Source organism: Ailuropoda melanoleuca, chromosome 5 (assembly GCF_002007445.2).
Source record: "Ailuropoda melanoleuca isolate Jingjing chromosome 5, ASM200744v2, whole genome shotgun sequence".
NCBI lineage: Eukaryota > Metazoa > Chordata > Mammalia > Carnivora > Ursidae > Ailuropoda > Ailuropoda melanoleuca.
This window is the reverse complement of record NC_048222.1, coordinates 101475340-101495977: the sequence shown is the minus strand read 5'-3', so window position 1 is coordinate 101495977 and position 20638 is coordinate 101475340. Positions and strand designations below refer to the sequence as shown.

The following is a 20638-nucleotide window of genomic DNA, read 5'->3' as shown; positions in this document are numbered from 1 at the left end:
GTTATTGTTAGCCTTCTAACAACATGGAGGAGGCCGTGCTACCACAGGAATATGTCTACCTCAGCCATACCAGCTCACCTAATTTCATGATACTGAGGGTGGGGCCAGAAGTTTGGTTGCCCTATGAACGATCTTTAGCCCCGAGCAACAGAAGGATACGGGTAGTAGAGGAGAAACAGGTTTGAAAGATGTGCAGTCAGAAGCCGATCCATATGTGGAAAATTCTTCCAATCATTAGATGTGTAAGAGTTTATTAAACATAAAATTCATTAGGCATGTAAAATTCGTTCTCCTTGTCACCCTGTCAAAACGAGAAGTTCTCCCGTCAAGAATATAGTTGACAATGAAACATATTAAATTACAGTAACATCCCAAAGTAAAATTATTTTTTGTGTATTTCTACATGAGATTAATAGATATTTTTCTATCAAGAAGGAAACTGTAACACATTTTCAGACCCCATCAAAAGCAGTAATTCATCAAGAGAGATAAATTTCAAATAGAAAAGGATAAATTGAACCCAATTAATGAAGAGTAATAAATTCTATGAACACATTGGAAAAAGATTTAACTTTCTTGATGATGTGACAACAAATACTGACATCCACAAAATAGGATAAAAGTCACCCTGCTACAATGAATCATCAATGACAAACTGAGGGAAGGTTGTCGTCAAGTATTTAAGGTGAACTTGCACAAGAAAATTGAAATGCCCTGAAATCTTACAGCTCATGTATGGAAGAAACTTCTTCCCAAGCTTAAGCTTACATGAGATAAATGAGTGGTGAAGCTAAAACCTTTTTTCAAAACTCCCCATGATAAAGAATACATTTCAACCTGCTATGCTGAGGAAATGACTGAAAATCTTACTATGTCAATAGAAAAGTGTATTTTAAAAAATATTTGCATTTGAAGAGACGAGCAGAGTTTGCAGCATAGAGAGGTAGGAAAAAATACTGGAGAAGGATGTTGGGCAGTTTATTAATTAAAATGTTATGCTGTTTTGCTAGATTCTGTGATATTCGTGGTATTTGTCAACTTTATAAAATTTGTAATTGGTTGTGATTTTTTTCTCATTCACTTTCCTATCTGATTTTGTATTTTTAATTTTTATGATTTTTCTTTAAAAGTTTCTGCAAATTGTAATAACTTCGAGCCTCATGAAACCTAGATCTGCTTCACTGCCGATTAATGCTGAGTCTTGCTACTTGAACTTACACAAGTTTTCAAAGCCAGTCTCTTCTCTTCTCCGAGAAGAACAATGACTACTGCCTGCCCAGATAACCCATAAGGTTATAGGGTTATAGAAGAACGACAGAGGGAGAAACAGACAGGAAGGAAAGGGGACAGGGAGAAAGAATATGTGAGAGGATGTTTTCAGCTGCAAAGCAATAGACATGAGCAAAGTGATCTCGATGAGATATTTCTATAGTTTGGGCCTCTTCCTCTCTCTTCTTAGCTTATTGCTCGTCATTTTACTTATTTGATGATTTGGGATTGCGATTTCGAATGTATAAACTGCATGGACTAACTCTCTCTTCAGTGTTTATTAATCTTCAATTGTGAGAAAAATAAAATCCTCCATGTTTCAGTCACTATTTTTTATAGTGGTACCATGTCAGAGTGGTATTACATTTGGGAAGGAGTTTAGGCATTCTGGGGACTGCTAATAAATGTCCTCCTTCTATGCTCATTTTATTTTATTTTATTTTTTTTACTCTTCTAATGGAAAGTAGCACATAGCGTAGCATACTTCAGAAGGCACGGCATGGGACAGTTGGGCAACATTTAATATCATGCATATGAAGCGTTCCTGGCTCTCTGCTTTCAGTATCTGTGCCTTCATGGTCAAAGTCCGTCTTCGGCAATCCCACTGCATGTCTGAGGCTGCAGCACTGCATGTCCAGGTACCACATTCAGTTTAGGTCAAGGTTCTTGGTTTCCAACAGAATTCTAGCTTGTTGAAGTGGAGAGATTTACCGAAGGTTCTTAGTAGCTCCCAGAATCTTGGGAGAGCCATAGAACCAGTTTTGGATCTCACTCGGTCAAAAATAAACAAAGAAAACAGAACAATTGAGCAAAAAACAGTGGTTCCAAATGACTGATGCATGGTTTAAAAAGATGCAATATACATACACAAGAGAATATTACTCAGCCATGAAAAAAGAATGGACTCTTGCCATCGGTGACAACATGGTGGGCCTAGAGAGTATTACGCCAAGTGAAATAAGCCAGGGCAAGACAAATACCATATGATTTCTCTTATATGTGGAATCTAAAAAACAAATAAATGAACAAACAACAGCAACAAAAGAGAGAAACAGACTTATAAATAGAACACACGGGTGGTTGTCAAAGGGGAAGGGGTGGGGGCTGAGGGAAATGGGTGAAGGAGATCGAGAGGTCCAAATTTACAGTTATAAAATAAGGAAGTTACAGGGATGAAAAGTCTAGCCTAGGGAAGGGATATAGTCAATAATATTGTAATACACTTATCATGGTAAGCATTTCATTAATGTATGTCATTGTTGAATCACTGTTGTACATTTGACACTAATTTAATAGGATATGTCAACTATACTTCAGTTAAAAAGAAAAACAGTGGTTCTAGGGAGCCAGGAGTGTACCCGGCAGGCAGGACCCTGTATGCCAGAGTCTACCTTCATTGTCTCAGAGGAACTGCTTGGCTGTATCACAGGGATCCCCAAAAGAGACAGACTCCGAGCATGCAGTGGCCCCTTCTCATTGCTTGTTTCTCATCCAAATCCTGGCTAGTTGCCTCTGCTTCCCAGGAACTTAGGCCCCCTGCCTGCACCCTTGCTGCCATGCTGGGGCATGTTGGTGTCAGAACGAGTGAGAGTGAGCCAACCCGGAGAATGCCACAGTTTCTTGCGTCCTTACAAATTCATTGTGAGACTTCAGGCAAGGTACTTAACCTCTCTAACTAAATCCATCTTCCTAATACTTAATGGGAGGATTTTGGATGCCATAAATTCCCAGAATCTTTATAGTAATACAAATCTGTGTCTGCTCTAGTTAGAACTCTGGCTTCCAGTGATGGAACCCTTCCATGAGCTAGTGCAAGGAAGTCAAGGGTATTTATTGGCTCTTATAGCCTAATCGTGGGAAGAGTAAAGATGCCGCGAGGTTTAGGGGTGTGGGCTCATCTGGCCTCTCACTTTCTTCCGTCTGCTTTCAGTGGGTTGACTGGGAAGACCACACGTTCTCTGGGAAGCTGGAGAAGCAGCCCCTGACATCTCCAAGGCTCATAGCCAAACTATTCCGAGATCATAAAGGAAAAGAACTCCTCTCTCCCAGAATCGGTTTCTTCAAAGGTCCAGAGGCCTTTGTTACTAGCCAAACTTGGCTTGTGTTCCAGTTCCTCTGGCCAGAGGAGTGGAGTCTTTAACCAGAGAAGGAACGTCCCCCAGGTATGGCTGCCAGAGAATTGTTGGGAGGCAGTCAGGCGCCCAGTGTGACTGGCGCAGATTCGAAAAGTTAGGGGGCCACGATACGTGATGTGGGATTTATTCATTGGTTTTCATTTCAGATATTTCAAATGAAATAAACTTCGTTTATTTTTGTGAATCTCAATGTTGTGTGGGGTTTAGCAGGAGATACAACGACCACATATGACTCAGTGCCTGCATTCAGGGAACTTAAGATTTAATGAAAGAGATAGAAGCAAACAGAGGCACATGAAGTCCTAGCTGTAAACAATATAATGGTTTTACGGAAAGAGCAGAAATCCTAAAGCAGATGAATAGGGAACTTGAAGGGTTATATTGATAACAATGTTTGCCAGGCATTTTGTCCCAAATCATATTCCCAAGCCAAATACAATTGGTATTTATATTTTTAGATCAAATGATCTTAATGACCAAAACATCATAGATAAAAGAGAAAATTGATATTTTTTCTTGAAGTTTTGGCCTTTATCTTTTTTTCTTGGGTGTTGTCTATGTTGATATATAGATAGACAGCCTTTTCCTGGAAAGCTACATTATTGTACTGAAATATATTTTGCTTTTAGCAATAAATATGACAGTATGGTTCTTTGGTCTTATCTTTTCTGGTCATAGCTCGTATAACAGGAAAAAAATTATTTTCTCCTTCAAATCAAGGAATCAGTAGCTCTCTCTAAAATTTATCTGGATTGAATTTTCCATATTAAATTATATTCTGTTGGCAATTAGATTGTTGGAAAAGTGTGAAAAGTTTCAATGTTTTGCTTCGTCATTCAAATGAGTTTCTTGGTTTTATAATCTGAAGCACATGCATATTAAGTAGAGAAAACTAATTGCAGTAAATCCTGGCAATAATCCGGATGTTTCAATAATGTCACATTGTTAATTCTGAATTTACTTGTAACACTGTTGCATAAGGGTCTTATTTTTAAATTGTTTTAGTCCTGTTGGCATTTGCTTCTCTGTCGATTAAATTAATTAAATTCATTAGATTTTGTTTAATTAGATTTTATACTTCGATGTCATGTCACAGCTTTTGAAAGCATTTTGCACCCTCTTCATCATGGGCAATCCATATAGATTTAGCTAGTGGTTCATATATACTGTGCTTATTTCTTTCTCAGAATTTCTATTGCAATAGGCAATAACCAATTTATATACTTCAGGAATCACGGAGGATCACTCCTTGCTTTTAAAAGTAGAATATACCCATCCCAATAATGTTTTTAGTGACTGCGAAAATGACTGTTTGCTGCAGCATTTATGTCCTTTTTTCATTGTAGGGTAAATGGCCCTTCAAACTAAACAGGGATGTTTAATATTCCAGGGATTTAACCCACAATCTTTGATGAATGCCAATTCTGCTTTAAAAAGAATTGCCGTATTGGTGTAAATAAACTCAAAATCCTGGCATTACAATCTAATTGAGAAATCTGTTTGGGGAGACTGATCGCCAGAGATCAAATGTGTCCTCCTGGAGCACAATAGAACACAAACAATGATGGCAAGGGGTATAAGATGTTGTGGAAACACACAGCAGGAGTACTTGGCCCTGTCTCCGCCTATCAAGCCCCGGGCCACTTCAACTGAGAATCAAGACTCCTAATAGCAATACTTAGCCTTGGGAAAAAAAATTCCAGTCTGAGCAGACAGCAGACAGGAAAGCCCAGAGGTGAAAGAGAGGTTGGCAGTTTGGGAACAACTAAAAGAAGTTCCCTTTTGCTGCAGGAGCGAGATGGGGTCAGCTGGGGGAGAGAGGTTTGGGAACGGATGCCAGGAGAGGCCTAACCTGGGATAAGATTAGCAGGACTAAGCAGAACGGGCAGATCAGGGACCTTAGAGGACTGAATTTACAGGGCTTAATGATTAACTGGATTTGAGCAACAAGGGAGAGAAAAACATGAAGGATCATTCTGGCTTGGACACTGGGTGGATGGTGGAGCCACTCACAGAGGAGGACTGTGGGGGCAAGAAGCAGGTTTGGGGGAATCTGTGGGACTTTTCAAGACGTCCAGGCTGCTGAGGAGAGAAAGACTGAGGAGGCATCCGTCTCTGCTCATTTCATATCAATGTGCAGGGGATTTGCCAATGAGGATCCTTTAGAATAGGCCTACAAGGGATCCACCAGAGGAAGCAAGAAAAACGAGGGCAGAACACTTTTAAAAATTCAAGGAAAGAAAGTATTTCTGAAAGGATTGAATGGTCACGGTGTCAAATGCTACAAGGGGGTCAAAGAAGATAAAAACCGAAAAAATTCCTATTAGATTCTGCAGTGAGGATGTTGTTGGTGACCTTGGCCCAAACGCTTACAGTCAAGCTGCTGGCCGAACCCAGATGCCACGAATTGAGGAATGGATAGGGAAGAAGGATGTGGGAGATAGTGAGTGTAGACAGCTCTTTCAAGAAGAATGTTAGTGAAAGGAAGGCTAAACATAAGGCAGTCGCTAGAGGAAGATGGGAGGCTGGGGACAGTTTAATTTTAGTATTTAATGTGGGAGAGACTTGAGTGTTAAATACTGTTGATGTGGAACAACTCGTGGAGAGAGAAAGGTTGAAGGTACTGAGGGGGGTGCAGTCAACAGAGAGAGACCTTGAGGAAGGTGGAACAAGATGGAATGCACAGTGCTGGATAAGGGGTCTCTCTTTAACTGTAACAGGGGCAGAAGAACGAGCTCGTTGTCAGTTAGGAATGCTTTCAATTCAAATAGCAGAAACCCAACCACTAGTAGTGTCTCATTCGACCAGGGGTTCCTTTTTTCTCACGTGACAATAAATTCAAGGTAAGTAGTGCTGGCATGACTTCACTGTCCAAGATGTCAGCACCAAGAGGCTGACACCACTGCATCCGTCTTGGCCTTTTCCTCTCGCGCCCTAATCAAGGCCAGAAAAGGCGGAAGAGGTAATGTGGCCTACACTTAGTCCTTTAATCAGGAAGTGTTACCAGAAGTTTCCAGGCAACTTCTGCTTCTGTCTGATTGGCCAGCACTGTGTGGGAGCCTGCGACAGCTCTCTGATGCTCATGGTGGGGGAAGTCAAGGGACAGGGGACTTGGGACTGGCAGTTAGACCAGACAGATGGCGGCATCTACCACAAGTAAGTGCAGATGTGGTAAGTGTGGCAGCATGCAGGTGAAGCATTTCCCATCTGAGATTTCTGCTTTCTTTTGAAGTTGGAAATAAGCTCGTCTGCTAAGAGAGCAATGGAACACGGGACGTAGTGAAAATCGGAAATGCCCTTTTCTGGAGACAGAGAAAGTGGGGACCGATGAAAGACAGTGATTGATTTCTGAGCAACCCTGAGGTTCGACTGCGATTCGAGATCATGGATTCAGAGGGCACACAACTAGAGGAAGGTGTGGCTACGCAGAGGCTACCCTATGTGACCACGGGACCGTGGAAACGCTATGCCTCGCTCTAAGGGTACACTCGATGCATATAGAATGACTGGACCGTTTAATCACTTTTATCTTGAGTTTATATGAAATTCGTCTTGTTTTCTTTTTAAGAATTTTTTATTCATTCTCTCTAAATCATTACCTGCATGTTTTCGGTATGTCTCCTGTGGAGTACGTGGTAACGTGGTAGGAGATTGCTCGTTTTGAAAATCTTCGGATCTGTAGGGAAATTGAGGGAGTAGTAAAATGAGCACCTTCCTGCCAGTCACGGACATTCAGTAATTAACATCTTCCCACAGTTTCTGTCTCCTGTGTCTTTTCACAAACACTCGCTTTTTTTATCCCGAACTCCTCGAAACTTGAAGCTGGAGACGACGAGACACCTCCGTGCTAAGGACTTCAGCCTGCGTCTCGGGCTAATTGGGGCGTCGTCCTACGTCACCACAGCAGCACGACTTTTACCCCTTAGAGACTCAACGTTAATCTCAACGAGGCTTCAGTTCATATTTGGTTCCCACTTGGCCCCAAAGTGCCTTTCAATCCAAACAGTCTGAAGGAGAGTATTTGAAAACTAAATTTTAAATTAATTTAGCAAATTTTGAAGTGCCCTTTAGCAGTCGGCTTAATGTTGAAATCTTGTTGCCTTCGGCAGGGCTTTTTCCAATCTCTCTAGGTTGTCATTCTGGATGCACGCGGCAACGTATAGTATCTTAAATGTGTGTATACATCTAAAACTTACATTTGTATTGGCTTTTGTTTTCCTGATATACTTAAGCGGTACCTTCCTCCTTCCCAGTTTAATGACCAACCTTTCCAACCTTCATTTTTGACTCTAGGTGGGTATTATGGGAGAGATGTAAAGCATCTGCCTCATTTCTTCAACTACCAGTTAAAGTCTGTATTTGTGTATATATTATAAACGGTTCCTTTCATTGTTCAAATGGTAAATGTGACTTAATATTTGCCCAGGTGGATAAGATAGCTGTTTTATGGGTATATTAGAACTGTTAGTTAATAAAATCTAACTCAGAGGAAGGTATCTCACGTAGAAATTCAATTTACCTTTTGTAAAATTGGAAATACTAGTGACTCATGTCCTCTAGAGGAAGAATACTCTAGGAAACACTGGGGCGTGCCTAAATATAATACAAACATAACTCCTTATCAAGGAGTTGGAATTCTAAAACAACATGGAAACAGACATGTAAATAAAAGAATTGATAATGAAAGGGAGCACGTACATTGAGGCTGTTTGCCAAATGCAGGAATAAGATTAAGAATATTTAAACTGGGGGCGCCTGGGTGGCTCAGTCGTTAGCGTCTGCCTTCGGCTCAGGGCCTGATGCTGGCATTCGGGGATCGAGCCCCACATCAGGCTCCTCCGCTGGGAGCCTGCTTCTTCCTTCCCACTCCCCCTGCTTGTGTTCCCTCTCTCGCTGGCTGTCTCTCTCTCTCTGTCAAATAAATAAATAAAATCTTTAAAAAAAATATTTAAACTGTAATAAGTTCCTTGATTTATACAGTGTCTTTTTAATTTTCACACTGATTCAATCTGTTAATAAAATAGGGCGATTCCGACTTGAGTACATTTTCCGGGCATTTTCATCATCACGCAAATATATAAAGTATGGTGTTTGTTCCCACTAGGATGCATTGTCTTGTGTGGGGTTTTGGATGGGCCACAGGCATTTGGGCCCAGGCATTTCCCCATTAGAAAGGAAACCTCTCTGGTCACACCCACCCTTGGCAGCATCAGCCACAGGAGCCCTAGATGCACGATCTCCCCTGACCTGGGCCCCAGTCCCAAGCACTGACCTGCAGGGCTCCCACTATACCAGTGAGTTTCCAGTGTCTGAATTACTTAGAATTAGAAAAACCACAGACATAAAACTACTTGGAAGCAGGTATATCTCAGCATCTTCTGTTCAGGACCTTTTTGTGATGAACGTACTGGTATTCACTCTGGTGGAACCTACACGGTCTGCCAACTGTGCCTACACTTGAGCAGCCAAACCCCAACAGGCTGGATTTTAATTCATGACCAGCACCCTGTGGGCCCAATAGGTCTGACTGTTTCTCCGGTCTGTTCACTCCCCTGCAGGGCTGGATCACTACTTCTCCCCTTCTCTCCACACCCCTCTTCACTCACTCTCAGCTAGTGGTTCCGCTTGATATTTCATTGGGGAAGTGGAAGCAACAGGAGAGTTTCCACATTCTCCCATCATCATTTCCTCAAACTTACCTTGATCAAGACCCATGTAACTAATTGTTTTCCCTCCTTTGTAAGTGAAGCATAAATGATTCAGGCTCCCTCTGAAGACCACCCTTGCACCTGGTGCTAGATTCCACCTCTCTCACCATCACCTCTCACTGTGCAAGGACAGTAAGCGGGGAATTGTCCCTTTTTCTCTTGCATTTTCAATTCTCCCTATCGCCTGGATCTCTTCCACAGCCCGTAAATATGTGGGATCTCCCACCATAGACACAGCAACAACAAAAGTCCTCCCTTGACCCCTTCCGTTGCTTACCAGTTCGTAGTTTAAAAATTCGTGTTACGGCAAGACTTCCTTAGCACAATTGTTGAACTTCAGCTTCTCTTGTTGGCACCCGAGTTCACAGTAGTCAGGCTTTTGTCCCCACCCCCGAACAGAAACCGCTCTTTACAAGGTCGTGAGTCCTCATCTCTCATCTTATTCAACCTTCATCGGCACTTCTTCCTTCTTAATTTTTTTTTATTTGAGAGAGAGAGTGAGGGGGTACCAGCAAAGGGGGCAAGGGGCAGAGGGAGAAGCAGGCTCCCCGCTGAGCAGGGAGCCTGATGTGGGACTTGATCCCAGGACCCTGGGACCATGACCTGAGCTGAAGGGAGACATTTAACCAACTGAGCCACCCAGGCGTCCTCAGCAGCCCTTCTTATAGTCGATCACTTGGTCCGTCTTCCACTTTGTCTTCTTTTCCCCACGTTCTTTGCTGGTTCTCCTTTCTTTCCTGCCCCTTCATGCTGGAGAGTCCTTGGTTAGTCTCCTCGCCCACCCCCTTCCTCTGGCTGTATTCGCGCCCACATCAGAGATTCTTAACCTGGAGTCCATAGACCTGATGTCCATGACCTTGGAAGGAAAATATTTCTTCTTTATTTTCACTAACCTCTAAATGAAACTTTGCATCTCCTGCAATTATGAACAATAATATTTGCTGTATCTATGACTTTATCTCTAGTAAAAATTACGGATATTTTCATCTCATTACAGTTGTTACAGGTACCTTGAAATATTGATGCACCTGACTTCTTTAAGTTTCCTGTAGTTATTATGCTTACTGCTAGTTCTTACTGTGTAGTGTTTTAATAAAAAATACTGTTACCATAGTGCAACTTTGAAGGTATTTTGATTCTGTGTTTCCTTATAATTGGTTTTCTTTATATGACTTATATATACCAAAAAATATTTCAAAGATATTTCATTTTATGCATTTAAAATATTATTCAGGGAAGGAGTCTGAAGATTTTAATAGACTTTAAAAGGGGTTTATGTCACGAAAACTTTTTTAAGAGCCCGTACTCAAAATAATCTTTAATCTTATAGTTCTAAATACTGTTGAAAGTTATATTTCCAGCCATAACCTCCCTTTTCAGCTACTAAATTCATACATTCAGCTGCCTACTCAACATTTCCTCTTGACTATCTCATTAGTACCTCAGACCCACTGTATTAAAAACCAGGCTCCGGGGGCAGCTGGGTGGCTCAGTCAGTTAAGCACCCAACCCTTGATTTTGGTTCACGTCATGATCTCAGGGTCGTGAGATTGAGCCCAGCAAAGGGTTCCACACTGAGCATGGAGCCTGCTTAAGATTCTCTCTCTCCTTCTCCCTCTGCCCCTCCTTCCCACCCTTCGTGCATGTGACTCTGTACTCTCTGTCTCTAAAACAAGCAAACAAACAAACAAATAAAACAGGTGTCCGAATCTTACCCACTCCCCAAACTTGAACCTCTTACAGTCTTCTCCTGCCAGTTGGGCAACTCCATTTTTCTAGTTGCTCAGGCCAGAAATTCATGGAGTCAGCCCTGACTCCTCTTTTCCATAAGCCACATCGGATCTAGAGACAATTGCATTGACTCTATCTCTTGAGGGTATGTAGGATCTAACCACTTCTCACCCATTCCACGCCATCCACCCTGGTCCAAGCCATCAGCTTCTCTTGCCTGGACTTTGGCAATTGTGCCCTGACAGCACTCACTGCTCCCTCCACAGCCCCCAGCACAGATGTGTGCACACACAGACACGCTCATACACTCGCCCACTCACAAACATCAAGACAGCAGCCAGAATAATTCCTTTAAACCAACTTCAATCAGATCATGCTGCCCCTCTCCTTGGAACTCTTCAAAGGCTCCCCTACTCAAAGTAAAAGCCAAAGTCTTTACAGTGGCCCACGAGGCACCTCTGATCTGTCTACTGCCTATCACTGTGACCTACGTTCCACTACACACCTCTTATTCCACTCCAGCCTGCCTCTTGTTATTGCTCCCATACACCAAGCATGCTTCTACCTATGGCCTTTGTCCTTGCTGTTCCCTCTACCTGGATGGAATGCTCTTTATCCGAATGGCTTTTCCCCGGACGTATGAACTAGCCGTCGCTTCTCCCACACTCCTCATCACCTTTCCTGTGTTTTATTCTCCCCCATAGCACGATTACTACCTGACATATTATAAATTAATTACTTTTTTATTGCTTTTCACATATAATTAGAATGTAAGTTCCATGCAGGCAAGGACTTTTTTTTTCTTTTGATGATTTCTGTATCCTCAGTGACTAGACCAATGTCTGGCCCCTTTTGGTACTCAGTAAATATTTGTTGAATAAATCATTTCTTCTGTTCCACACATTTTTTTTTTCAGTATCTTCAGGAGATGAAGATTATAAGGTCTTTTTAAAGTAAAACATTCAGAAACTTACTGTTTTAGATCATAGCGGTGAGTGCAAACACACTTCAGTATTAATATTACTCAGCTCTGTGTTCCAGGATAGCATTTCCACATATAAGATTTATTGGTACACACCAGGTATTTTTCTAATGATTAAAGCTATTATGTAGGACCTTGTTTTGGGTCTCATTAAGAAAGTCTTAGAAGTTTGAGGGGCTCCTGCATGGCTCAGTCAGTTAAGCATCTGACTCTTGATCTCAGCTCAGGTCTTGATCTCAGGATGGTGAGTTCAAGCCTCGTGTTGGGCTCCATGCTGGCTGTGGAGCCTACTTAAAAAAAAAAAAGTCTTAGAAATTTGAGTAGTTTAATAGTGGTATCTTGAAAAGGTAATCACATTTTAAGTTAAAGAGCCTCTAAAAACTCACAGTTGATGGAAAGATGTAGTTATGGTCAGGCCATTGCTATTTTAGGAGTCCAGGCTGCCCACGGAATTACATCTCAAGGGAACAATATTTTGTAATGAAATCCTGTCCATTCTGGATGTTTCTGTGAACCTAAAAAATGGTTTGTTATCTTGGTATATTAGTATCTTTATTATAATTACAGCAGGAGGCGTTAATGGCCACTTTTGATATTCCCACCATTATATGCTTTCCCTGATTCCAGCCTGTTCAAGCTGGAGCAAAAACAGATAATTAGACTGTGTTACACTGTGATCTTTTCCAATTCTAATATTCCGTGATTAAATCATGTTGATGAGTAACGTGCTTTTAGAGAAATCGGATTCTTCACATTTAGGAAGAAGCAAGTGGTGCTTTGCTTTTTGTTAGCTACTCCTGGTTTCCTTTTTAATGAGAGTGCTCAAGCATAGGAAATATTTATCCTCTTTAGACTAAGTTTCCGAAAGAGGGCTCCCTCCAGGGCTGACTTCTTACCATATCCTGTGCTCAACTCCAATCTTAATCACTGTCCTGTCTTCCTTGGATTGTTCCAAACGCCTTCTAACTTCCCATTGTCACTATTCTTCCTAACGCTCTGCAGCTCATCTCTACATGGGAACCGGTGTGATCTTCCCATTGTAGTAGAGCCCCTGCGCTTCCTACTGCCAGCAGAGCAGAGCTGAAGCTCCTTCTAAGGCACAGAGCCTCCCCTGTGGGATCTGCCCATCCCACGACCTCACTCCTCATTCACTGCTTGCTTTCTCCTCGCTGAGCATGACAAGCCCAGGCCTCTTGTTTATGCTGCTCTAGCTTGACATCTTCCCTGGAAAGCTCTCTCCTGACATCTTCTGATGAGTTAGGTATCAGCTTAGATGGTAGACCCCCAGACAAGCCTGTCTTTATCACCACAAATGAACTAGCATCTCCCCTAGCCATCCTCTAGCCTATTACTTTACTTCTTGTTACATAAAACTGGCCACTAGCTGCAATTATGTTATTTATGTATCACGTCTTTACTGTCTGTCTCTCTTTTTAAAAAAATAAGCTCTCATAGGTCAGGTTATGGTTACCATTCAAATCAACATGGCAGCACCAAGAGCAGTGCTTGGCTCATAGTAGATGCTCAGTACATGAGCAAGAAATGGATGAATGAACTAGGTGAAAATGACAGCAAAAACACGAATTGGGAGAATGTATCAGTCAGAAGGGCTAAACTTCACTTACAGGGAACCCAATGGATACCTTCAAATACTTCTCTTCCTTTGTCATGATTTCAGTGTGTAAGTCTCAGCATCTACTCTTCAGTATGTTGGCTAAACCTTGTAATAAAATAGCTCCATACAATTCATTATCCTGATGCAGATAAGCAAAAACATTTTTAAGGTGACAGTAAAAAGTCTGGAAAAAAAAGCCAGGAATAGATATTGGCCAACTATTTATATTATTTTGGGGTTAAACAATAAACAGAATAAGCTTAAGAAATAATCTATTTTTAAAGACCAACAATTTAGCAAAATTTGGAATGATCTTTACAGTGTAGTTTCTGAAATGAGCAATGAAAAAGCGACTATGCCATCTTATTTTAGGTACAGAGAAAGAATTGAATTTGCATTAGGTATGTGTTGGATATCAACATAACACATATATAAGTGTTTCTTAATAATCAGTGCCAAACTTGTAAGAACCACACTGACTATATTTTGGGTTGTGGATAATACTTTAAATATTAATTTGACACTTTCACTTTTCTCCATTTCTATATATTTTATTTGTGAACAATCATAAAATCCCATGTGATCTAGATAACAGGAATATGCAACAGGAACTTGCTGTTGGGGGTTTAAGCAGAGTTCAATCACTATAAAGTATTTCGCTAATAGGAAAAGAATAAGACAAACCCTCTGTTGACCTTTGTTTCACATTAAAATGACCGGAGTTTGACACCAAAATGACAGCTGGTTAAAACAGCTTGAGATTTCAAAGTGCTTGAGTATATATAAATATTATGACTGATCTCATAAGTGTGTTGGAAAACGCTTTAAGAAAGGTCCTTGGCTTAATCGTTTCCTACATTCTCCCCTGTTGGTCGAAGGGAAATATCACCACCCCCTCCAAAGACAGTTTTATCTTCTGGATTTAAAAGAAATAGAAAAATTAAAAACATGTAGTTGAACTCAACAGAACCAAGATTGGAGGTTAAGCCTGAGAATGTAAATTACTGCTTCGTGCACAAACCCATGGTTCATGTTCCTCTCGTTCGATAACAGGACAGATACTGCTCCCAATGAACCTTATTGATGAGATGCCAGTAGTAGTAGTATGTAGAAAACTCATCACTTAAGATTTATTTTTGCCACTTCCTTTTCTACAACAGAACATGTTAGGGCAAGGAATGAAAAGATATCACAGACAGACCGTTCCTTCACACAGGTCTCACAGAATTCTGAAATGCACCTCTACTGTCAACCCTCCTCTCCTTAAAATTGTCTCAACCTTATTTTGTAAAATCTCATCTAAGCTACTGTTTGTCCCAAACCTTATATCATAGTGACTTGGAATTTTCTGTGCAGTTTTCCGTAGGCAAGGAAAACTTGGGGTGACGGAAAGGAAAGACTAGGAAGCAAGAGTGATAAACAAAAGTCAGAATGATATAGTTTGTTAGTGGACAGAATAGATTATCAGCAGTGCAGAGTTCAGGCAGAAGCTTTCCCATGAGGCTTGTAACATTTCTGAAAGGCATTAGCATCAATTAGTGAAGAATTAATCCAGGAACGTGAAGGCTGACCAGGGCTATCTAATCAGGGTTGGGGGTGCAGGTCGGAGGCACAGAGAAGGCTGTGCAGATCTCTGGCAAGCAGGTGAGGGAAAGAAGAGGCAGAAGGTGTGGTTGCCATAGGTTGAGATGAATAATTCCATTTCTGTGTTTTTTAACTTTTAAAAAGATAATGCATGCACATGGTACCAAACTCAAACAGTATAACAGAAAGTTGAATGAAAATTAAGTCAGCTTCCTATCTCAGCTCCCAAACCCCAGTGCCCCTCCAGAAGGTCAACACTTTCTTATAAATTCTTCTATGCTCTACTCAAAGACAAACATTTATACATAATATTTTTTTTAAAAAAATGCCAACAGTAGTATTACACATAGTGCTTCCATTTTTCACGCAAGTCATATTATTCTAAACGTTGCCTTTTTAACCTGATAGATCATAGCTTCGTTCCTCCTAATTTCCTCAATTCCTTTTAACAGCCACATTGTATTCTGTCCTATGGATGTGACAGTCTCCTATGATGGACGTTTAAGTTGTTTCCAGTCCTTTGGTCCCATAAGCAGTGCTTTAGTCATAGCCTCATACATATGAGGTCATCTCTTTTTATATTTCTGCTCAAAGATATTAGGATGGGGCTGGAAGGATCAGAAAATAAAGCTCTCTTAATTAGGTTGAGGTATTGAGGACAGGCTGCTTTATTTTGATAGAGAGAAATAGCCATGAGGTGGTATTGTTAAGAGAATAAAAGTTAACTTAGATTAATAGGGCTTCATTGTCCCATAGATTGATTTGAGGCAAGTAGCAATACGCTTTTTGGTATTTGGGTGCTATTCTTCACAGAACTTCAAGTTCAAAGTTAGAGGAAGTGGTTAATGAAAGTGAGTAAGCCGCACATGTAATGATGACCCATGCAAGACCTGCTGTTCTTTTAAGGGAAAACTAGCTATTATTGAGAAGACACCCCCCCCGGCTTTAATCACTGATTTCAAAAACTATTAATAAAATGAAAAAAAAATAACGTTAATACATATACCCAATAAGCATGCTGAAATGGGAAACCTCACTGCAGAACAAAGAAATGAAAATGAAAAGGACATCTTTTTCTGTGCAATCCAGAAAAAACTTTTTAATTATTATACACAGTGATAGTGGTTAAGTAATGAAAGGTCCGTCTGTACGGGGGACTGTTATGTTATAGTTTAAAATATATTTTTAATTTTAAAATACATATACTATAAAAATAATTTTGAAATAAAATAATATTTTAAAGGATACCAGTACATAAACATTCACATTATGATGTTTAAATTAAAGTCTAGGCCTAGAATTCTATGTATACCTAAATCTAAGATACAGCCTCATGTATGGGAGAGAGGGAAGACCAAAATGTTAACAATAATTATCTCTGAGTAATGGGATTGCGGTTTTTTGTTTATGCTTTTTTGCATTTTCCAAATGCGTTACAAGTCCGTTTATTTTTTTAAAAAAATGATTTATTTTTAAAAGGATTGAAAAACATGGAAATGGAGGTATGGTTTATTTTTAAGAAGCGCTTTTCAAAAATTGTATATTCCTTCTCCCGGAAGACGCATCCTTCGCATTCTTAGACGCAGCTACACTTGAATGCGGTCTTAAGGAAGTTGCATTATTATAGATTTTATGTTTCAGTCAAGCAGTGTCACCTGGAGATTCAGTGTGAGTGATCTTAAAGCCTTCCCCCACTTTATGGAGTAAAGCCCCATACACGTAAAGACTGTCCTCTCTAGCCTAGACCTGCCTTCTGAGCTTCAGACTTGCAGGTCCAAATGCCTCCGGGCATTCTGCGCGCAGACTCGCAGGCTGCTCAACCCCAGGACCTGTTCTTAAAATGAGTTCTGGTGCTTTCCCCAGTCTCTCCTGTCACTTCCAAAATCCCTCCTCCCACGTCGTTGAAAAACCAGAGGGTCAGGGTCACTCCTGACACTTCTCTCTCTCTCCTCCGCATCCGGTGCTTGGCCAAACCCTGTCAGTTTCACCTGCACAGGACGCTGGGCCTCTGCGCCGCCTCGCCATCTCCATCACCGCACCCCTGCCGCCTCTCTCACGTCTCTCTGCCTCGGCTCCTGCCTCCTTCAAGTCCTTTTCCACGTGTGAAGTAAGTGATCTGCTACCATCACAAGACAAATGCTAACCTTGGTGAGGTGCCATAATCCAGGTTGGCAGACTTCGCCAATGGTGCTAATACGTTGTGTTACCAAGGAGTCTAGGATAATAGGCACTTGTACATTGCTGGTGGGAGTATACATTAATTCACTGACTTCGGGGAGCAATTTGGCAAAATTTATCAAGATTAGTATTATACAGAGCCTTTATGACCTCCCTGTTTATTTCTGAGAATTTATTCTTCAGGCATCTTATATTTTGACTCTTTAAAGATTACTTTTTGAAAGAAATGTTTTTCCCTCCTTGAATGGGTAAACTATATCTATTATCAAATTCAGTAAGAGGGTATACAGTTAAAAATAACCTCCTCTCACTCCTGTCCTACAACCACCCAGTTCTCTGTCCCAGACCAAAGACTGTTACTTTTCTTTTTCTTTACAGAAATAGTAATATACACGTTCTTCTGCATTTTGCTTTATTTCCTTAACCACCTTGGAGCACTTTTCATCTCAACTCATTTAGAGCTGACCAAAAACTACATAGTACTCTATTGAATAGACCTACCATTCTTTATTTTAGATCACTTCTCCACTGATGGACATTTAGGGTCCACACACACATGCATACGCACATGTACATGCACATATAAACATATGTACATAAATATGCCATAATGAGTATGCTAACACATATATCTTTTCACCCTTCTATAAGACACATAAACATTGAATGCTGGTGTACCCTTTTTCTTCTTCCAAAGATTTATTTCTTTATTAGAGATAGAGAGAGCACGAGCGGTTGGGAGGGGGGTTGAAAGGCCAGAGGGAGAGGGAGAAGCAGACTCCCCACTGAGCAGCGAGCCTGACTCGGGAATCGATCCCAGGACCCGGGGATCCCAGGACCCAGGGATCATGACCTGAGTCGGAGGCAGACACTTAACCAGCTGAGCCACTCAGGCACCCCTGGTGTACTCTTTATATCACGAGAAATACACCTGAATATTGCATGCTTGGATAAAAGAATTTTGTTCAAAATGAAAGTTTAGTTAATTGCTTTTTCAGAGTAACGTAACCTTTTGATTACTCCCCACAGTGTTGTTTCTGGATTCCTTCTTTAACTTTCACAATCAGATCAAAAGCGGGAGATTCAGATAACTTTCAAAAGTGTACTTAATGTACGGATAGGATGTGCTTACATGCCAAACCCTAATTGTTTACTTTTAATACTTTCCTTGCCATGTTTTTATAAGCCATGAGTTTTATGCACTGTCTATAATTTGAGTTATTAGATCATATAACTCTTCTCATTCCTGTTTTTGATTAAGTAATAAAATAAATCCACTAGATGGTGTATATGAACATAGAGAAAGAAAAGTTAGTTCCTTTTTTTTACTTTATAGCTCAAATTCAAAGAATCTGTTTAAGAAGACTAACAATCTCTGATTACATTTTGGTTTTGGGAGCAAGGAAAAGATGTCCCCATCAAAAAACCACAAAAATAAAAACAAAAAACACAACCAAAAAAGGATTTTCTGCAATGTTAAGGTTTCTATTAGCTATTAAAATAGTTAATTCTACAAACTGAATATATAAATTAGAGGAATATATTAAATAAATACAATCTGATTCAATAAATGTGATAAAATTATTTGCCTTCTTATCTCTCTTGGCTTCCTCAGTTATAATAATAACTTGACTCTGTTCCATAGAAATTTTTAATTGTCAACTCATTCCTCCATTTACTGCTTACTACTTATGAATTCTGGATATTGTTTTAACCTGGATTTTCTGAAAAGCCCATAGCACCCTATATTAGAAAATTAACTCTGTGTTATAATGGACCACACTGGGGTTCAATTATAGTAAGTTAGCAAACCCTTATATTGTGAGAAGGAAGTTGTTTTAATTTTTTTTTTTCTCTTTAGCACCTGATCTGACAGCAGGGGTTGAAGGTCACCCGGAAGCGTCCGTTCACTGACGATATACTAGAGCCATTCGTTTCCGTATTGTTCCCCTCCGCACAGTTTCCTGGATGGGGGTGAGAGCACAGCAGGTCTAGGGTCAGAGGCCTAGCACCCTGGCCCATCTTGCTCCTTAACTCTCCTGAGATCTATGAAATCTCTCCGTGATTCTTGAGCAGTGGGCTGGCCTTGTCTGAGAATCACCTGTGCTGATTCTGGATGAGTCAGACAGGTGACTGGGTCCATGGGGTTAAAGTTTTCATGAGATAAATGGCTTTTAAGGCTGAGCTAATTGTTTCCAACCACTAATTTACACTGGGAGAAATCTGACTTATTGATAAGTGAAGAGGACGAATTTGGCTTCAAATAGCAAAGTTAGAGGAAGACGGCCACCTCGTTTAGGATAGTCCTTCCCCTACCAGAATCCTTAGTTCAGTGTCTCTTGGTAGTCCTTTTTCGTTTGTGGAAAATGAAGCAAATTCTCATACGTGAGTGGAATTTTCTAGCTGCTTTAAGTTCTACTCTTTTGAGATAAGATATATGTTTAGATTACTGGATTCCAGTATCCATTTGTGTCAGTTTAATCAGGAATGCATGGATTCCCTTTCTGTTTAAAAGTCAGATAAGGCAGGAATAGAGCCTTGAAAGAGTTGGCTTTCTGTTTATTCCTTCCTCTTCATTCTCCTGAGCCCTCGACAAGAAGGGTTTCAGCCTCCACCATTCCAGAAATGGCCTTGCCAAGGTTTCCCCTAACACTTTGGTTACTACAAAGCTCTGTTATTGTCATCATCTTACGTGGATCCTGAGCGTAATTGGACGCTTGGACGCTGTTAGTCACCCTTCTCCTCCTTTACGTACTTCCTTAACAGAGCTTCCAAGGCGTTACTTTTCCAGGGATGCCTCCTACCTCCTTGGCTGATGCTACTCCATCCCCTTGGACTGGACCGTCCCCTTCCTCCCTGACTTCTAAACACCACAGTGCCTTGAGACATGGTCCTTGGACCTCCCTTCTTTCTGAGCCACAAGCACTCCCCTGATGATCTCATCTTATCTTTAACCTTTGTAGCCCACCTATATGCTAATGGCTCTCCAATTTATTTCTCCAGCTTGTATGTCTCTCTTGACCCTGAAGCTCACAGACCAACAGTTTACTTAACAACTCCATCTGGACGCCTACTAAACATCTCAAGCTTGACAGGTCCCACACTGAACCCCTCCCCACCCCCAGCCAGCCAGCTCCCTCTCTTCTCAGTCAGTGGCAACTTCAAGCCAAAAACCTTTGTGTCATCCCTGACTGTTCCTTTTCTCACACCTCATAGACAGTCCATCAGCAATAGCTCTGTGCCTGGGTCTTCAAAATATGTCAAAAGTCTGACTAATCATTTCCACTGTCGCCACCATGGTTCCAGCCACCATCACCTTGGGCCTCAATTAGTGCAATAATGTCCTGACCCGTCTCCCAGTTTCTCCTTCCCACTATTATCTATTCCCCAACTAAAGTGATCCTTTAAACATGTAAACCAAATGAGGCTTGTCCTT

At 40.9% G+C, this 20638-nt stretch overlaps 1 protein-coding gene across 17 annotated transcripts in view; it reads left to right on the top strand.

Moving 5' to 3' along the window:
- LOC105241517 overlaps positions 1 to 8131 on the top strand; it is a 35784-nt gene extending 27653 nt beyond the window's left edge. For 2 of the 17 annotated variants that reach the window (XR_004625814.1, XR_004625815.1), the window contains exon 3: positions 3200 to 4599. Coding sequence is in view for 1 of the 17 variants with exons in the window: in XM_034661488.1 (XP_034517379.1) it covers positions 2520 to 2927; positions 3200 to 3409 (618 nt within the window). In the remaining 16 variants the exon portion in view is untranslated. Of the gene's footprint in view, positions 1 to 1834; positions 1908 to 2397; positions 2928 to 3199; positions 4600 to 6636 lie in introns of those variants that run through there. The other 15 variants (XR_004625810.1, XR_004625809.1, XR_004625805.1 and 12 more) reach the window with 12 other exon arrangements.
- Positions 8132 to 20638: the final 12507 nt, after the last annotated feature.